We start from the raw sequence: 15,735 nt of genomic DNA, 5'->3' as shown, positions 1-15,735 counted from the left end.
CTCCCCCTCCCATCCCAGCCTCCCCTCCCCACCGAGGTTTGCAGCTTCGTCATTGGCTCTCCCCCTCTCCCCTCTGCAAGCAGCCAACTCTCCAGCCACAGAGACTCAGCCCACCTTGGAGTTCTCTCCCTGCTTCTCCAGCGTTGGGGGTTGCCCAGGCCAGAGAAGAGAGAAGGGGAAATTGAGTACTAAGAGGAGAGCGCCTCCCGACCCCCCAGACAACCAGACGCTACCTATCCCCACTCTTCCCCCGCCCCCATCCTACCCTGGTATTACCCCACTTCCTTTCAAAATGAACCTCAACTTCACCTCCCCTCTCCACCCCGTGTCTTCCCAGAGGCCCACGTCCTTTTTTATTGAGGACATCCTGCTGCACAAGCCCAAGCCACTGCGGGAGGTAGCTCCTGACCACTTCGCCAGTTCCCTGGCCTCCCGCGTCCCCCTGTTAGACTATGGTTATCCCCTCATGCCCACACCGACCCTTCTGGCTCCTCACCCGCATCATCCTCTTCACAAAGGCGACCACCATCACCCTTATTTCCTTACTACCTCGGGTAAGTGACAGGCACTGTGGGGACATACGAAGAAGGGAGGGAGGAGGTGAACGAGGGTTAAAAAAAAAAAGGGAGGGGAAAAGGTCTTTTTTGCTTTTAGACCTTCCTTCCTCGGGCAATTGGCCCTGGGAAGGGAAAGTCGGAGATTCATTCTTCTCGCGCCTTTGGTAGCATCTCTCCTGAAGTGAAAGCGGAAGTCTGTTGGATTTGTTGGGTTGCTGAGTGAGGGGCACACCTGAGAAATCTAAGATTAGAAATGTCTCTAATGTTCTTAACAAGTCGTTACTTAAGAGTCCCAGGGCTCAGAGAAACGTGGTCACAATGCTCCAGCAGGTTATTATTATTAACACTGGTCCCTCCAAGATGATTAGCGGGTGGTTCGAGTTTTTCCAAAAAGGACTTTTCCCCATCTTCTCGTTTTTCGGTCGAACCTATCAAGATTTCAGGATCCGAGGGATTGGGAATCTAGAAGCAGGTGCCTTGGAGTCATTGTATCTCCGATCATCCTTTTCCAGTACCTTGAGGGACTTTTGCAGTGGAGAACTTGCGAAAACTTGTGAGAACTGCTACCAGAGACTCTCGAGGGTTGGGCTTCGGATCCAGTCCTTACCAATTCAGTCTGGGCTTCAAACCACGTTCAGAAGCTTTTGAAGACCGACAATTTGGTCCTAAGACCGAAAGCGTTTAGAAAGATGAAAGCTAGAGGGACACATTCTTCCCTGACTACCCCCTCTCTGCCCAAATGTTGCCCCATCTCACGGGTTAGTCACGGGCTAGGCAGTTCCCCACGTCTGCTGAACTTGGGGGTCCAAAGTTATTTTAGCCTTGAGCATTCCTGGCAAGGAGTCCATTGCCCAGCTAATGTCCTACTAGATAGAGAGAGAGGGGTCAGGTAAGCATAAAGCATTGAACTCAGATTAAGGGGCTACAGAAATCCTTTCCCCATTTCTATTGCTCCCCACCAGGGATATTTCCTAGAGCCGAAGAACTAATTCTGGAATCAGAACTCTGCCTCAGAGCCTGAGTTGGAAAGGGGAGTGGTGGGAATGCTGAGAAGGAGTGGGAGGTGGGAAGGCAAGGGAGAGATTTCGAAATAAGGGGCACAAGGGATGGGGACAGGACCCCGGACCGGGAAAGCGACCAGAGTTGGAGGGGCTGTAGTGAATCTCAAGAGCTCCTGGAAATTCAGTTGACACTTGGACGCTGGGGTCTTTGACTAATCTTCACAGGAGATCGCAACCTTTGGAATCGAAATCGCAAGACTCGTGTACACATGACCTCCGAGCAGAGCAACATCCCCTTCCCAGTCCTAAGGAGAAGGCCTTTGACCACCATCACGATTTCTGTTCCACAGCCCACCTTTCCGAAGAATAGATCTAAATTCTCCCCCTTGTTCTATCTTCCCGAAAAGCGCTGTTTGAAGAGAGACAGATGCCTTGGCTAGGGAAGCCAGGACAGGGGGACTGATGCTGCCCCTGGCCGTGATCCAGAGAACTTTTCAGAAACCCACTTCTGGTGTCCCCGAAATAAATCCGGGAACAAACGCGCCAGGCGGGGAATGTCTAATGCGACTCAGTCAAGAACTGGCCTGGACACCAAATACCTTTGCCTTGATTTTGTCTTGCTGGCCCCCCAACTCCATTTTTTGGTGATGAAGACCAGTGAGGTCTCCTCAAGATGAGGGCCTCTAGGCTAGGAAAAAGATGGGAGAGGAAAGCTCCCATTGGCACTATCTTGACTTCTTTGAAGGGGTTCAATCTGGGGGAGCTCCCTGAGGGAAGGTGCTTTTAGGGGAAATCAGGGCTGCGGTAGCTGAGGGATCGAGACTGCTAGAGGAAGAAGAGAGAAACCATGGAATACCCGAAAAAAAAAAAAAAGATCTTCCCCATCCCTCTCGAATTTTCCTTTGAAGTTATCCCAAATACAGGGTTCTTTGACCATCCAAAGAGCTATTCTCGTTTTCTGCTACTGCGGCTGCTATTCTTTACAGAGTTCATCCAAAAGATGCCCAAGCTTTCTCTACTGGGGCCCAAGGGTTCTTGGGCTGCATTCCCTAAGGGAAAATTGAGGCTTCAGAGAGAGGAATTAGGACCTACTCCAGCGTTGCGGGGCAGTGGGAAGGTCCCTAGGGGCTGGGGGTGCTTCTCAGTGACTGGGACCTCTCTCCCACACCGGGTCTCCTTCCCTCTTCGCCAGGGATGCCGGTCTCTGCGCTTTTTCCGCACCCCCCTCACACCGATCTTCCGGGGAAGCACTGCCGCCGCCGTAAAGCTCGCACCGTCTTCTCCGACTCTCAGCTCTCTGGCCTAGAGAAGAGGTTCGAGATCCAACGTTATCTGTCCACCCCAGAGCGAGTGGAACTGGCCACCGCGCTCAGCCTGTCGGAGACTCAGGTAGGGAAGGGGTCAGGAGAGGGCTGACTTATTCTTATCCCGTTCTAAGCTCTTTTGATAACCTTCAGAAAAATAGCTCATTATTATATACGGCTTTTAAGGTTCACAAAACATTTTCTTTCCCCAAACCCTGTGAAATAATTACTTTTAAGGTACTAGCATTCCCATTTTGCAGAGGAAAGGATAAATGGCACGCCCACAGTTATACCTAGAAGAGTTAGAGGACTCAGGCCTCGGAACCCAGTTCTTTGACTCCTAGCAAGTTCATTTCTACCTTCCATATATGTACCTCGCTTCCCACAAAGCTTTCTCTGCATTGGAACGACTTAATTGTCTACCGCACTGCCAAAGGTCAATTACAAATATCTGTTCTAGGCTTAGTCTAGTCCAGAAAGTGACTTGCCCATGGTCACACAAATAATAACTAAGAGAACTGGAAACTGAGCTCAGCGCTGATACCACTGAGTTAAAGTATTTGTCTTCACTCATCTTATTCCTGACTCTAGTTTTTCTACCAGTTTTCTCCCGGGTACAGGATTTTGTCTCCAGTTCCTCAGGAGAAATGTCTTTGAGGAAGTCAACAAAGCATAATAGAATGGCCACCAGATGTAAAGTTATCGGATTTGAGTTTGAATCCTGCCTTGGACACTATCTGTGTGACCTTGGGCAACTCACTTCACTTCTCACGTTCCTCCTCTATAAAATGGGAACAATAGCACTCTTATCACTGGTTTATTGTGAGGATCAAAGTATGTAAGTTGCCCTGGAAACTATAAGGCTTAATGTGAATTATTTGCAAAGGAAGTTAAGGATGTAGTTTACTCTGCTGTAAAATGAAAGCTATGGATTAGGTGCCCCTTTCCGCTCTAGCATCTTACATGAGTCAATGAATACTTGGAGAGCCTTTATTCTACTCAGATCCGGTCTCGGGGATAGTCCTTTCCGAGGCCTTCTCTCTAAATCTTTGTGCTGTGGAGCCCAAAGCCCCGCGGAAACCAGGAGCCTGTCCTGCCTCAGACCCTCGGGTGAGAGGAGTGGCGAGTTTTTAAAAATCGGACTTTGCTGTTTCCTAACAAATCTCCAGTCTGGACCAAACCTTAATCAGGAAAACGGGGAGATAATTGAAGATATCTGAGAGTTATCCAGATATATCAGTCGCTAACGGCAATAGCCGAAAATCATTGACAGCCTTCGTCATCACAATTTCAGGGTTATTCATTTTAATAGCCGCGATGTTTTCTTTCTCGTCACTCCTCATTTCTGGTCTGATTTTAGAATTTTTAGTTAGTAACGAAACCGAGTCACTGATATCGAATAATTAGAGACGCGCACGCTGGAGTGCTGTGAACCCCGGTGTTTCAGATGTTTGTAACGGTGGTTGGGTGACTAATTATCCGAATGAGTGACGCGGGTTTTACTTCTTTCCTTTGGGCAAGGTGAAGACGTGGTTCCAGAATCGGAGGATGAAGCACAAAAAACAGCTGCGGAAAAGCCAGGATGAGCCAAAGGGACCCGGTGGCCAGGAGAGCCCCCAGCGCAGCCCACACGCCTCGGAGACGGTGCCCGTCGAGCCCCGGGCCGGGCCGCCCGTCGCTGGCCCCTTCGTGCTCACTGAGCCGGAGGACGAAGTAGACATTGGGGACGAGGGAGAACTGGGGCCCGGGCCGCATTTACTCTGAGCTTCGGAGTCTAAGGGAGGAAGGGAAAGGTGGGGACAGGGAAGGGAAGCCAACCCTCTTGGGGTCTCTTTTGGAGAGAAGACATAGACTCCTGGGTGTCGGGGAGACTAAGAGACCGGATAGGGGTAGGGCTGCCTTTTCACCGCTCCTTCGAAAAACAACCCAACTCTCTTAGTTACGGTTTCCACTGACCCTTCGTAGAGCGAGTTTGACTCCCCTCCCCCACCCCCCCGCCCTCCCAGTCCTAACCCACATTTCAGGGTGTCCTTCCTTACTAGTTCTTCTCCTCTCCGAGTCCGTTCCCCGGCCCAACCCCAGCACTCCCTTTTTCTCCTGCCAGTTCTCGTTCAGGGCCGAGGAAAGAACCGAGGGTATGTTTATACTGCCGCCGTCCCCGTCTGAAGACTAGCCCAGTAGGAATGGAAAGAGGCCGGGCCAGAAGATGTTCGAAGCTGGCTGGGCACACGGATTCTTTTTCCAGCCTGAGCCCCAGATCCCTTCTCAGTCCTGTCTCCTTTGCTCAAGCACGACTATTCTGTCTCCAGCAACACCCGCCCTTCCTCCCAAGACCCCGAATGGAAAAAAAGTAAATCAGGGGTAAGAAAAAGCAACAGGCAACTCTCTCTAGAGCCATACTCAACAGCATCAGATATCACAGTTCAAGAATCCATGCCCTTACAGACTAACTCGCGGCTGGAGGCCTCATGACGCTCCCCTCTTTCCCTCCCCCCACCCCCTTTCCTCACCTATCCAGCTTTAGCGACGCTATAGAGACAGAGACAGACAGACACACAGAAAGACACACACACAGAGACAGAGAGTCTGAGAGGCAGAGAGAGAGACAGAGAAGCAGAGAGGACTTTTTTTTAGGTGGGCAGCGCGGATCTCTAGACTAACCTCTATGGAGTTATTTCTTCTGCCAATAGCTCTTACCGAACCCAGAGCTTCTTTGGCATCCAACCCGAGCGGGAAAGCTGGTCAAAACTCGAATCCCTAACTGTCAAATAGCCATCGGGAGAGCCGAGAAGGCGGTACACGAAGGACCTCAGCTTCAGACTCAAATTAGCTCCCTTTGAACGGCGGGACAGACACACACACTCTCCCTGGGCCTTTTTTTTTTCCCTTTTTTTTTTCCCCCTTAAATTCACGTCTTTAAGAATAGAGAATTGTGTTTTAACTTTGTTTAATGGAAGAGGGGAAGTTATTTCTTCTCTTTGGATTTGCACTTGTTTGGGGGGTATTGGAATGGAGGAGGGAGAGATCACTGTCTACTTTTCTTCTGTCTCCCGTCGGATACGGAGCTCGGTCGGCTGTCGCTTTTTTCTCAAGTGGGGTTTGCAGTCTCTTTAGGAAAATAAAGGGCTCAGCGGTTAACGCTGGGAACCAGCGACAGGCTCCTGGAGTCGTTTCTTACCGAGATCTTCTAAAACGCCCCAGCTTCGCTTCTCCCCACGCAGCAACCACGCCGCCCTTTCTTTAGGCAGCCGCCTACTCCCAGCGTAGGATAGATTGAACTTCTTGTAACTCTCCTCACTGTGTAAATCCCATTCCCCTCATTTTCGACTTTTCAGTCGTTTCGTATATAGACGAAAGTTACAGCCGGCATGGAAAAGGACCGACAGTTCATTTTTAGCCCGTCACTTCGGAAATCGACAGACAGTGCATTCTTTGGCATTCGGAAATTCTTAAGGGGGGTGGGGCGGGAAAAAGCTTTGCTATTCATAAGGAATATGTCAAAACGTCACCCTCGGATTTTTCCCACCTTGTCTCACCATCTCCTTAGAGTAGAATTATTTCAATTTAAGTAAAGCTGCCCAGATTGGGAGAGGGGGAATGTGTCATTTGACTTATCCTTTGTAGAGGGCCAGGTGAGGCTGAAATCCACTCTCTCTACCTGTGTCGTCATGACTATTTGCTTCATCTTTCAGCCTCAGTTTCCTCAACTGTAGAACAGATGATCTTTAAGGTTCCTTTAAGCTGTAACACTTTTTTGAATCTGTAAGCCTAGGAGCACTTACTTTGCCATAAGAGGTAGGGGAGACAAACAATATGGCTCATTTGGGAAACGTAGAAGTGTTATTTGAATATTGCTTGCAGTTTCAAACTGTTTTGATGTAACCTTCATCTCCTTTAATCCATCAACAAGCATTTAACTGCCCACTAAATGCCGAGCTCTGGGAGAGGCGCCGGGGTGCAAAAAGAAAATGAAACAATGCCTGCCTTCAAGGGGTTTTTATCCTGGTACCTTCAGAATTATTTCCTTTGAGGAAACCGGCTTTCAATGCTTTTGGAGCATAGCTCTGGGACCTGGAAGGAGGCTCGGAGGCTTTCTAATTCAGCCCCTTTATTTTACACATGAGGCAGCGGTCCCAGAGAGGTTATATTACTTGTCCAAGATTATACATAATAAGAAAACTCCGAAGAGGGATATGAAACAAAGTCCTTGGACGCCAGAGTTATCGTTCTTTCAACTGTACCATGATGCCTCCCAATAGCACTGAAATGGCTCTTTACCTTTAGCTGGATGGCCTGCTATGCCTCTGGAATTCCCCCGCCCCCCTTTTCTTCCAGTAGAGGGGATTATTAAAGTTGAGCCACAAAATGCCTCCTTCCTTTAAGATTGCTAATTTCAAGGCGGGTTTTAAAGGGAACAACAAGATAGGACAGAAGACTTTTCTGTGGAAGTAATACAATCAGAGAATGAGAGCTTCTCTGGGATCCTTGGAGGAAAGGTAGATAATACCCATATGATGATAACTGCGGAGGCACGAAAGACATCTTAAGTGCTCCCAGATCCGGAAAATACAGCAACTAAACGTGATTTGGGAAAAGTCTGTGAAGTGAGCAGAAATGCTGTGTAATTGAGAAAACAAGTAGCATGACTTTCTTTAGGTCCTCTCCAATCACACAGAGAATACAGACACCCAAATATGGGGACAATTTTGTGTCTCCTCTGCCCTGGTGTTTTTAGCATCTGGAATTGTGTCTAAGTGTAGCAAGCTTGGGTGGATCTTTACCTTGTCCTTGGAAATGAAAGTAAATAGAAGATGTGCCAGAGAATGCCCAGCTCTGGCTAACTGGTGGCATAGAGAATTTAAAGAAAACAGCAACAACAACAAAGAAATCTTAGTCTGTGCTTTATTAATATTCCATATGGAGAAAACCCAGCTTTCACTTCACTCTAAAATTTCCATTACTGGTACCCCTTTTTGATTAAGTTTTGAGGAATGTGCACAGCATGTTAATGATGCTGCCAAGCCTGTTAGTGGGATGGCTTTGGCACTCTTTGGCCTCTTTGGATCCAGATTTTCTGACAGTACTTCCTAAAATTAATGGCAAATCATATTGCAAGCAGAAATAGGCAGTTTCTTCTGTTCTTAAGTGGGGTGGGGTGGGCAGAGAGAAGTTCCTCTTATTTTAATGCACATAGATCCCTTGCATTTGGGTGCTCTTTAAGGCTAATTAAAGCTTTCACAAGCCGAAAAAAGGAATTTTCTTTGACTTCCTGAAGAAAGAGCTGCTTTAACTCTTATTTCTAGTCTTATGAAGATTTCATTATTGCAATAAACTGTGCTAAGGACTGTTCTCCGTCCTCAAAAAAGAAGAAACCTATTATGGAGTTATAAGACATATCTCCAGAAAGGGCTTTATACTATTCATATTTGTACCACATCTATGAGATTCTCCGAGTGAAGGAGGTCATATACATTTGGAAGAATTAGGGAATGTGATTTTTGAGCTGCGTTTTGAAGGTTAGTTGGAACATCAACAGAGATTAGGTAGGAGGATATTTCAGTCATCTAGAACATGTGAGCAAAGGCAGAGGGATGAACATGGGTCAGAAGGGACTGGGGACAGAATGTTTGCTAAAATGACTTTGAGAACAAAAATTAGTATATGCTTAACTTCTAAGTGAATTGTATAAATAGTGTTATGAGACCATAGTCTAAGCAAGAGGTCCCACATGACAAAAGGCACAGAAGTGGGTACAGTCAGAGTATGTTGGGACAGTGAATAGATCAGTCTGGCTGGGGCCTGAGGAATCATGACAGGAAACTAGGAATTGTATTAGTGAACTGCTTGGAAAGAATGTTGGATTTGTAATCAAAGAATCTGGTTTGAATCCTCATTCTGCCACTTATCAACTGTATGATTTGTCCCAAATCATTTAAGTTCTACAGGTTTCTATTGCTTCCTCTCTAAAATGAGGGGGTTCAATTAGATGATAGAAAAGATCCAACCCAGCTCTTTTTTTTTTAACCTTAGCTTCTGTTTTAGAATCAATACCAACAAGTCAGAAGAATGGTAAAAGTTATGCAATTGGAGTTAAGTGATTTGCCCAGGATCACCCAGCGAGGAGGTGTTTGAGGCCAGATTTGAATGTAATACCTCTCGTCTCTGGGTCTGGCTCTCTATCCACTGAGCCACCTAGCTGTCTTCCACTTTTTTTTCCTGTGCAGTTCTAAATCGCTTCTTCATTGTATCATTTCCATATTGTGTCATCTTTCATTGTGTTGGGCCAGATATAATCTGTTCATCCAACTCAGTCTGACTTTTGTAGAAAAGCATAACTGTATTCTATGACATCACCTCAGATTTTGGGCCTGAAAACATGGGTTTAAATCCTGATTTTGCCATTTACTAATTGTGTGACTATGAACAGATTATTTAACTTTCCTTGGCTTCATTTTCCTTATCTATAAAATGAGGGTAATGCTACTAACTACTCTAGGGTTCTTGGAAAAACAATAGTTTGTGAACCTTGAAATGCTACACAAATGTTGATATAATATGATCGGATGACACAGAAAAAGTCAAAATATCTTTTAAAAAATCCTTACCATCTATCTCTATCAATTTTAAGACAGAAGAATGGTAAGGGCTAGGGAAAGGAGTTTAAGTGACTTGCCCAGGGTCACACAGCTAGGGAGTGTTTGAGACCAGATTTGAACCCAGGAACTCCTGACTCCAGGCCTGGCACTCTAGCCTTTGTGCCACCTGTCGCTGCCCTTCCTTTTTTCAAAACATCTTGTGCAAAGTCAGAAAGCATCAATGTCCAAGCTGGGAATGAGATCTAGTTGATTAAGTTGTGGGCTTTGCAGTGATAAGATAATTCTGCAATATTTCATCCTAAGCCATGACAAGCTTTGGGAATTGGATTGCACATGCTAGTCAATGAACATTTATTAAGCACTTACAACGTGTCATGCACTATACTAAAAGCTGAAAACACTTTGGATTATCGAATGATTAAGTTCAGTTTGGCACAGAGGGTTTTAAAAGGAATGCTGACAGACTAAAATATATCCACGGGTTAGTGATCTGGCTAGTGGGGAGACTAAAACCCATGTAATGTGAAGAATAAGTTAAAAAAAAACTTGATAAATTTAGCACGGGAAAACTTAAGGGGCCCGTGGTATTTGTCATCAGAGGTATGCCAGGTATGCTCCCAAACTCGCTAATGTGCCAGCAGTCCTCTTCTTGCTATAAAGTACACAGGCTCTGGAGCCTTTGGGAGTAAGGGCAGTCTTTGGGGAATCCCTGCAACAACAATTTCCTCTGGATTCTTAGTTTCCTATAATTCATCCAGTAGCATGTGGCCCTGGGGCTCTGACTGTTAGAGGCAAAAGAAGGCAAAACTGAAAATTTTCAGTTTTCAAAGGATTCACCTCTAGTCATCAGCCCTTAAACTCCACCAATGGCCCTTTATTTCGCAATTCCCATATCGTGGGACATCCCCTCATTTTCCAATTTTTTGTGACCACAAAAAGCACACTATAAATATTTTGGTGAAAATAGGTCCTTTTCCATTTTAAAAAATCTCTTTGGGATATAAACCTAGTACTGGTATTGCTGGATCAAAGGGCATGCGTTCTTTTAAAGAAAGCCCTCTGGACCACTGGCCTTTTATAACAAAGTGCAGGGGTAGGGAAGTTAGGCCCAGTTGGAAATGTATGTTTTTAACCAACAAGAAGGCTGAAAAGATTGTTCTATATTTTAGGGGAAAGAGAAGAAATTTGTTAAAAGGAGCCCTTTGCTAAGTTTATATTTTTAAAGTTTAGTTGTAAATTTACCACATTTTAAAAAGTTTGAGTTCCTTTAGTTTGATGAATTAAATAATGTTCTTTATGACTGAGTTGTTGTTCAATTGTTTTTTCAGTCACGTCCAACTTTCTGTGACCTCATTGGGGGTTTTCTTGGCAAAGATATTGGAGTGGTTTGCCATTTCCTTCTCCAGCTCATTTTACAGATGAGGAATTGAAGCATCCAGGGTTAAGTGACTTGCCCAATATCACACAGTGAGTGAATGTCTGGGGCTTGATTTGAACTCATGAAGATAAATCTTCCTGACTCCAGGCCTGGTACTGTGGATAGTCACAGTACCACCTAACTGCCATGATTGAGTATTCAATAAATATTCACCTTTAAAAATAAAGATTCCTTAGGTACACATCATAATGACATGGGCTACACATGCCTGTGATACTGTCCTAAAATATCTGAAGGATTGTCATATAAAAGAAGAATGAGATTTCTTTTGCGTTACTCCAGGGGACAGAATTAGAATTGTGGAAGCTACAGATAGACAGATTTTCAGCATAATATATAGGGAAAAGTTCTAATAATTAAGCATAGTCAAAAATGTTATAAGCTACCTTGAGGTACTTCAAAGGCAGTGAGTGTTTCATCTTTTGAATTGTTCTAGCAGAAGCTGAATAGTCACTCATCAGAGATATTTTTCGGGAGGTTCCTGAACTGGGTAGGACACTTTGATAACTCCCAAAGTCGTATGAACTCTTAGAAAGAAAGGGGCTATGTAAGTCCAAGGAATTAGTATTATGTTACCTCACAAAGCAAAATATTTCAAGTCATAGATTTGAATCCACCCATCAACAACTGAGAAAAATGTTTAAAGAGAGGAAGAAGGAGCAAGCAGGAATATTTGTGTTCATCCAAGAAACATCAAAATATTTTATTCTAGGTATCCTATGAGCATAAATTAAAAAAAAACACCACCTTCATCACAACATTGGAGGAATGATATCCATGGTCAAGCATTGGGAAGCCTTAATTATTAGACTCTAAAATGGCCCCAGTGATCTTGAATCTTCCTCTTTCATGTGTAAAGTTACTATTGCTTATGGTCCTCAGAACAATAACTCTCCCTGAATAACACAAAGGGGGAATTTTGTTTAGAAATCTGGAAGGCAGAATGGTAGAATTTCTGAGCCAAAATATGTGTGAATTTTACATAAATCTTTAATTGTTAAGATTAAAATTCTCTGGAGATTGTATGTAAATCGATAATTATTTATTAAATAGTGAAAACAGGTTGGAGAGAGAAAAAGGCCCATAATCGCATGGCTGGTTGTGTAGTTAACCTGAGCTCGCTGCTCACCGTATGTCCCTCTTGGCTAGGAAAAGTTGGTGCTTCCCTTCTAGGAAAGCCCAGAGGTCCCACTGTTTTCTAGGAAAAAGAGCAAGCTGCAAACTCAGTCCATAATTTATAACCTAGGTGACTTCACTTTTTCTGTGTCTCCCTGGTTGGACAGACTTGACCTCAATCCAAGTGAGAGGCCAGTCTTCTGGACACCAGGAGTCATATGGGACAAGAGGCAAGCATCTCTTGGGATGCTAGGGAGCCACGAGGCTTCTTTTTATACAGATAATTGTTAGACTGTCCTTAACTCAATCAAAGGGTGGGGATAAGACTGAAATGGATTTTCAAAACTTTCCTTTGAGAAAGGGAAGAAGAGTAGAGATTTATGTTACATTCACACAATCCCCCCTCTGATTCTTTGGCAGATTTGTTAGTTTCCCCCATGAATTATTCCATATGTAATATCTATTAATTTCAAGATTGTCTCACCAGAGTACATAAAGCCCCAAAGATATTATATATTTCATGGAAGGTCCAACTACATTTGAAAGTTTCATAACATATTAAAAATGATTAATAGATGCATTGACAAGGAGCCATTAGGGGGCATTCCCCTTTTTTGGCCCAAGGGTTTTACAATCATGGCAAAGGTGCATGGGAGGACAGAAGTAGATGGAGGGTTTGATCCCCCACAGTTCAGTTCATTATATTCAAAGGCTCACTTGCAGTCTCATGATGTAGTGTTTGTTTTCTGAGTACATCCTTTATCACTGTCATCTTTTTTAGTCTTTCTGGAATCATTGTGGTCCTCACAGAATCTTCTCCAAGAGATCTGCTTTCCCAGTCTAGATTATTGGCAATTTCCTTCCCTAAAATTCCTTTTAAAAGTTCTTAGTCTGGATCTTTAGGATAACTTTGCAATCCCCTTTATGGAGGGTGAGATACTGCCCAGGTTCTAATCCTACATCTAAGCAACTACAGATGTTCTAGAGACTATATGCTCCAGTTTCTTCATTTTAAAGATGAGAAAACTGAGAGCTGAGGGAAGTTAACTAACTTATTTGGAATCCAAAATCTAGTTAGTCAAATGAACTCTCAAATGACTTCCCTTTGAGAATCTCAATGATCTCTTAGGAAGTCTGTTCAAACTCGTATATCTATACTTCTCTGTCTTTTTTTTTAGATTTCCTAGTAGACCATTCTCCTAAAAAAATTTCTGGACTTGACATTAGGTTTCCTTTCCTTAATTTTTAATTTTTAATACAATTATTTTGGGAATATAGTGAATAAAGCATCAGGTCTGGTGTCAGAAAGAACTGAATTCAAATCTGGCTTTAGACTATGTAACCCTGGACAAGTAACTTAACCCATTTTGACTCAGTTTCCTCATCTGCAAAATGTGCTAGAGAAGGAAATAGCAAAACTAATATCTTTGCCATGAAAACCCCAAATGGAATTATGAAGTATCAGACATGACTGAAATGACTGAACAACAGCAACAACAAAACCAGTTCATTTATTTCAGAGATTCTCTTCTAGGGTTTCCTGTTGCTTTTGCAGATCTGCCTTGAATTAGTTAAATTTAGTTGGCATACAGATACCTGGATTCAGAGTTAAGACTAAGAACCTACTTTTGCCATTGGGCAAGTCACTTAGCTTTCAGTGCTTGGTTATCTATGAAATAGGGAAAATAATATCTAATACTTCCTTACAGGTTCAAGAATATTGTGAAGATAGGTGAGATAAAAGCAGAAAGACATTCCGAATTCTTTCATTCAATTTATTTATTTTTAAGTATTTTTCCAAGGTTACATGAATCCTGTTGTCTCCCTCTCCTCTTCCCAGCTCCCTCCTGGAGCTGACAAGCAATTCCACTCAAATCCTATTTCCATATCATTCATTTTTGTAATAGAGTAATCTTTTAAAACCAAAAACCCCAAATGCTATACCCATACAAACAAGTGATGAATCATATGCTTTTCTTCTGTGTTTCTACTCCCACAGTTCTTTCTCTTGATGTGGAAAGCATCTTTCTCATAAAGTCCCTCAGAATTGTCCTGGATTATTGCACTGCTATTAGTAGAAAATTCTATTATATTTGATCGTCCCATAACTTTGAAGAAATGCTTTTAGAGAAGTTAGTTTGCATTCCAGGATAACTATCATAGTATAATTCAGTGCCTACTTAGCACTGTTAATGTGAATTCCATATTAGACAGATTGGAGTATTTAGAGATTGATAAAATTCCTGAAACAAATCTCCATTGAGCTGGAACCAGTATGACGTGGTTGGCCTACCAAGTTTGTTTTTATTCACTGATATTGTCATTAAAAAGGAGTTCTGCTGTACTCTATTCTCCAAAATACCTCCACAGAACATTGCTTACTTTTAGAATTTTATTCCTGTTGACTGTCTTTTTTTCCTTTTTCTTGTAAAGCAAGACTATCATAGTTGTATTATAACCCATGTCCTGAAGCGGTCTGTCTAAGCAGCAGTGGAGGCCAGGAAATCACATTGGAAGCCAGTAGAGTGACCAGAGTTGTTTTCCTCCCAATACCCCTGGGAGGCGGGGAGTGAAGTCTGAATGCCTTCATTTCACAGATGAGGAAAAGGAGGTTTAGAGGTCAATTGACATCACATGGCTCGTATCAGAGCTGGAATTCAAACACAGGTCTCATATCTGTAAAGTCAACATCTTTTGCAATATTCTATACTTCTATGCTACTTCCTGGGGAATCTTTCAGGGGGATGGAAGTCTATAATAAGGGCATTCTGAAAAAAAAAATACAGTCTGAAGAAAATGAAGAGGATAAAATTTCATTTCCCTTAGAAGGGTTACCATTTTGTGGAAAAGCTAGGCCCCCAATTTACTGGGGAGGAGCCAGAGAATGTGTGAAAGATACAAACTGGACCAGGGGAATAAACCATGTGGAAGGTGATCAGTTAGGACATTAAGCATTTTGTAACACATGGACGCATCTGCATTTTGTCCTAATAACAAGGCCCATCAGCTCATTTTCAGGGGGCTGCTGCCTTCTTCAGCACAATCCTCAGATCAAAGCAAAAATGTCTGCTTGCATTTTCCAATCAGAAAAGGGATGCTAATTTGTACTCCTTAATGTGTGATGGGAAGAGACTCCTTCAATTAAATGAATTCTATAGCTGGGGAAACAAAAGGCACACAAAGAGGCCGCAGGCTGGAAGGCCAAAATTCTCATTAAATCAAAAGGTCCAGTATTCATTACCTCTTGCATCTGAGGCTAAATACTAAACATGGAGATCATCAAAGGGGGTTTAATGGGTTAAATTGAGTATATAATCTAATTAAAATATTAGACACCCAGGTAAATAGGTCTTTGATATTCATCTAACAGTTTCATTAAAAAAAGGTCCTTGAGGTTTGCATTATTGGGGATTATCACTTTTAAGTAGAGACAACAAATTTAGTGACTTCATCAGAACTGCTTGGAAATGTGGCCATTTTGTGAAAGGGAGACAAGTTGGAGATAGCTGAATGAAGGAGCAGGAGCTCTTCCTGGGTCACCAAAGTCAACCCAACTCTTTCAAAAAAATTCATTTATTTATTTATTTAAATTAACCAATTTAGAATTTTTTTCCAGGGTCCCATGATTCATGTTCTTTCCCTCTTCCTTCCCTTCTTCTGGAACCGACAAGCAATTCCACTGGTCAATCCAACTTCTTGATGCATCTAAAAGTTCTATGGAGA

The 15,735-nt window shown here is 43.3% G+C and overlaps 1 protein-coding gene across 1 annotated transcript; it reads left to right on the top strand.

Annotated features, from left to right (window-relative positions):
• Positions 1 to 292: 292 nt before the first annotated feature.
• On the top strand, positions 293 to 4,626 carry BSX (brain specific homeobox). Its single transcript, XM_044666831.1, has 3 exons — positions 293 to 554; positions 2,751 to 2,947; positions 4,384 to 4,626. The coding sequence occupies exons 1-3, from the start codon at positions 293 to 295 to the stop codon at positions 4,624 to 4,626; spliced, it is 702 nt and encodes a 233-aa protein (XP_044522766.1).
• The last annotated feature ends 11,109 nt before the right edge of the window (positions 4,627 to 15,735 follow it).

The sequence above is a fragment of the Gracilinanus agilis genome, chromosome 3 (genome assembly GCF_016433145.1).
Source record: "Gracilinanus agilis isolate LMUSP501 chromosome 3, AgileGrace, whole genome shotgun sequence".
In the NCBI taxonomy this organism is placed as follows: domain Eukaryota; kingdom Metazoa; phylum Chordata; class Mammalia; order Didelphimorphia; family Didelphidae; genus Gracilinanus; species Gracilinanus agilis.
This window is presented reverse-complemented; position numbering and strand designations above follow the sequence as displayed.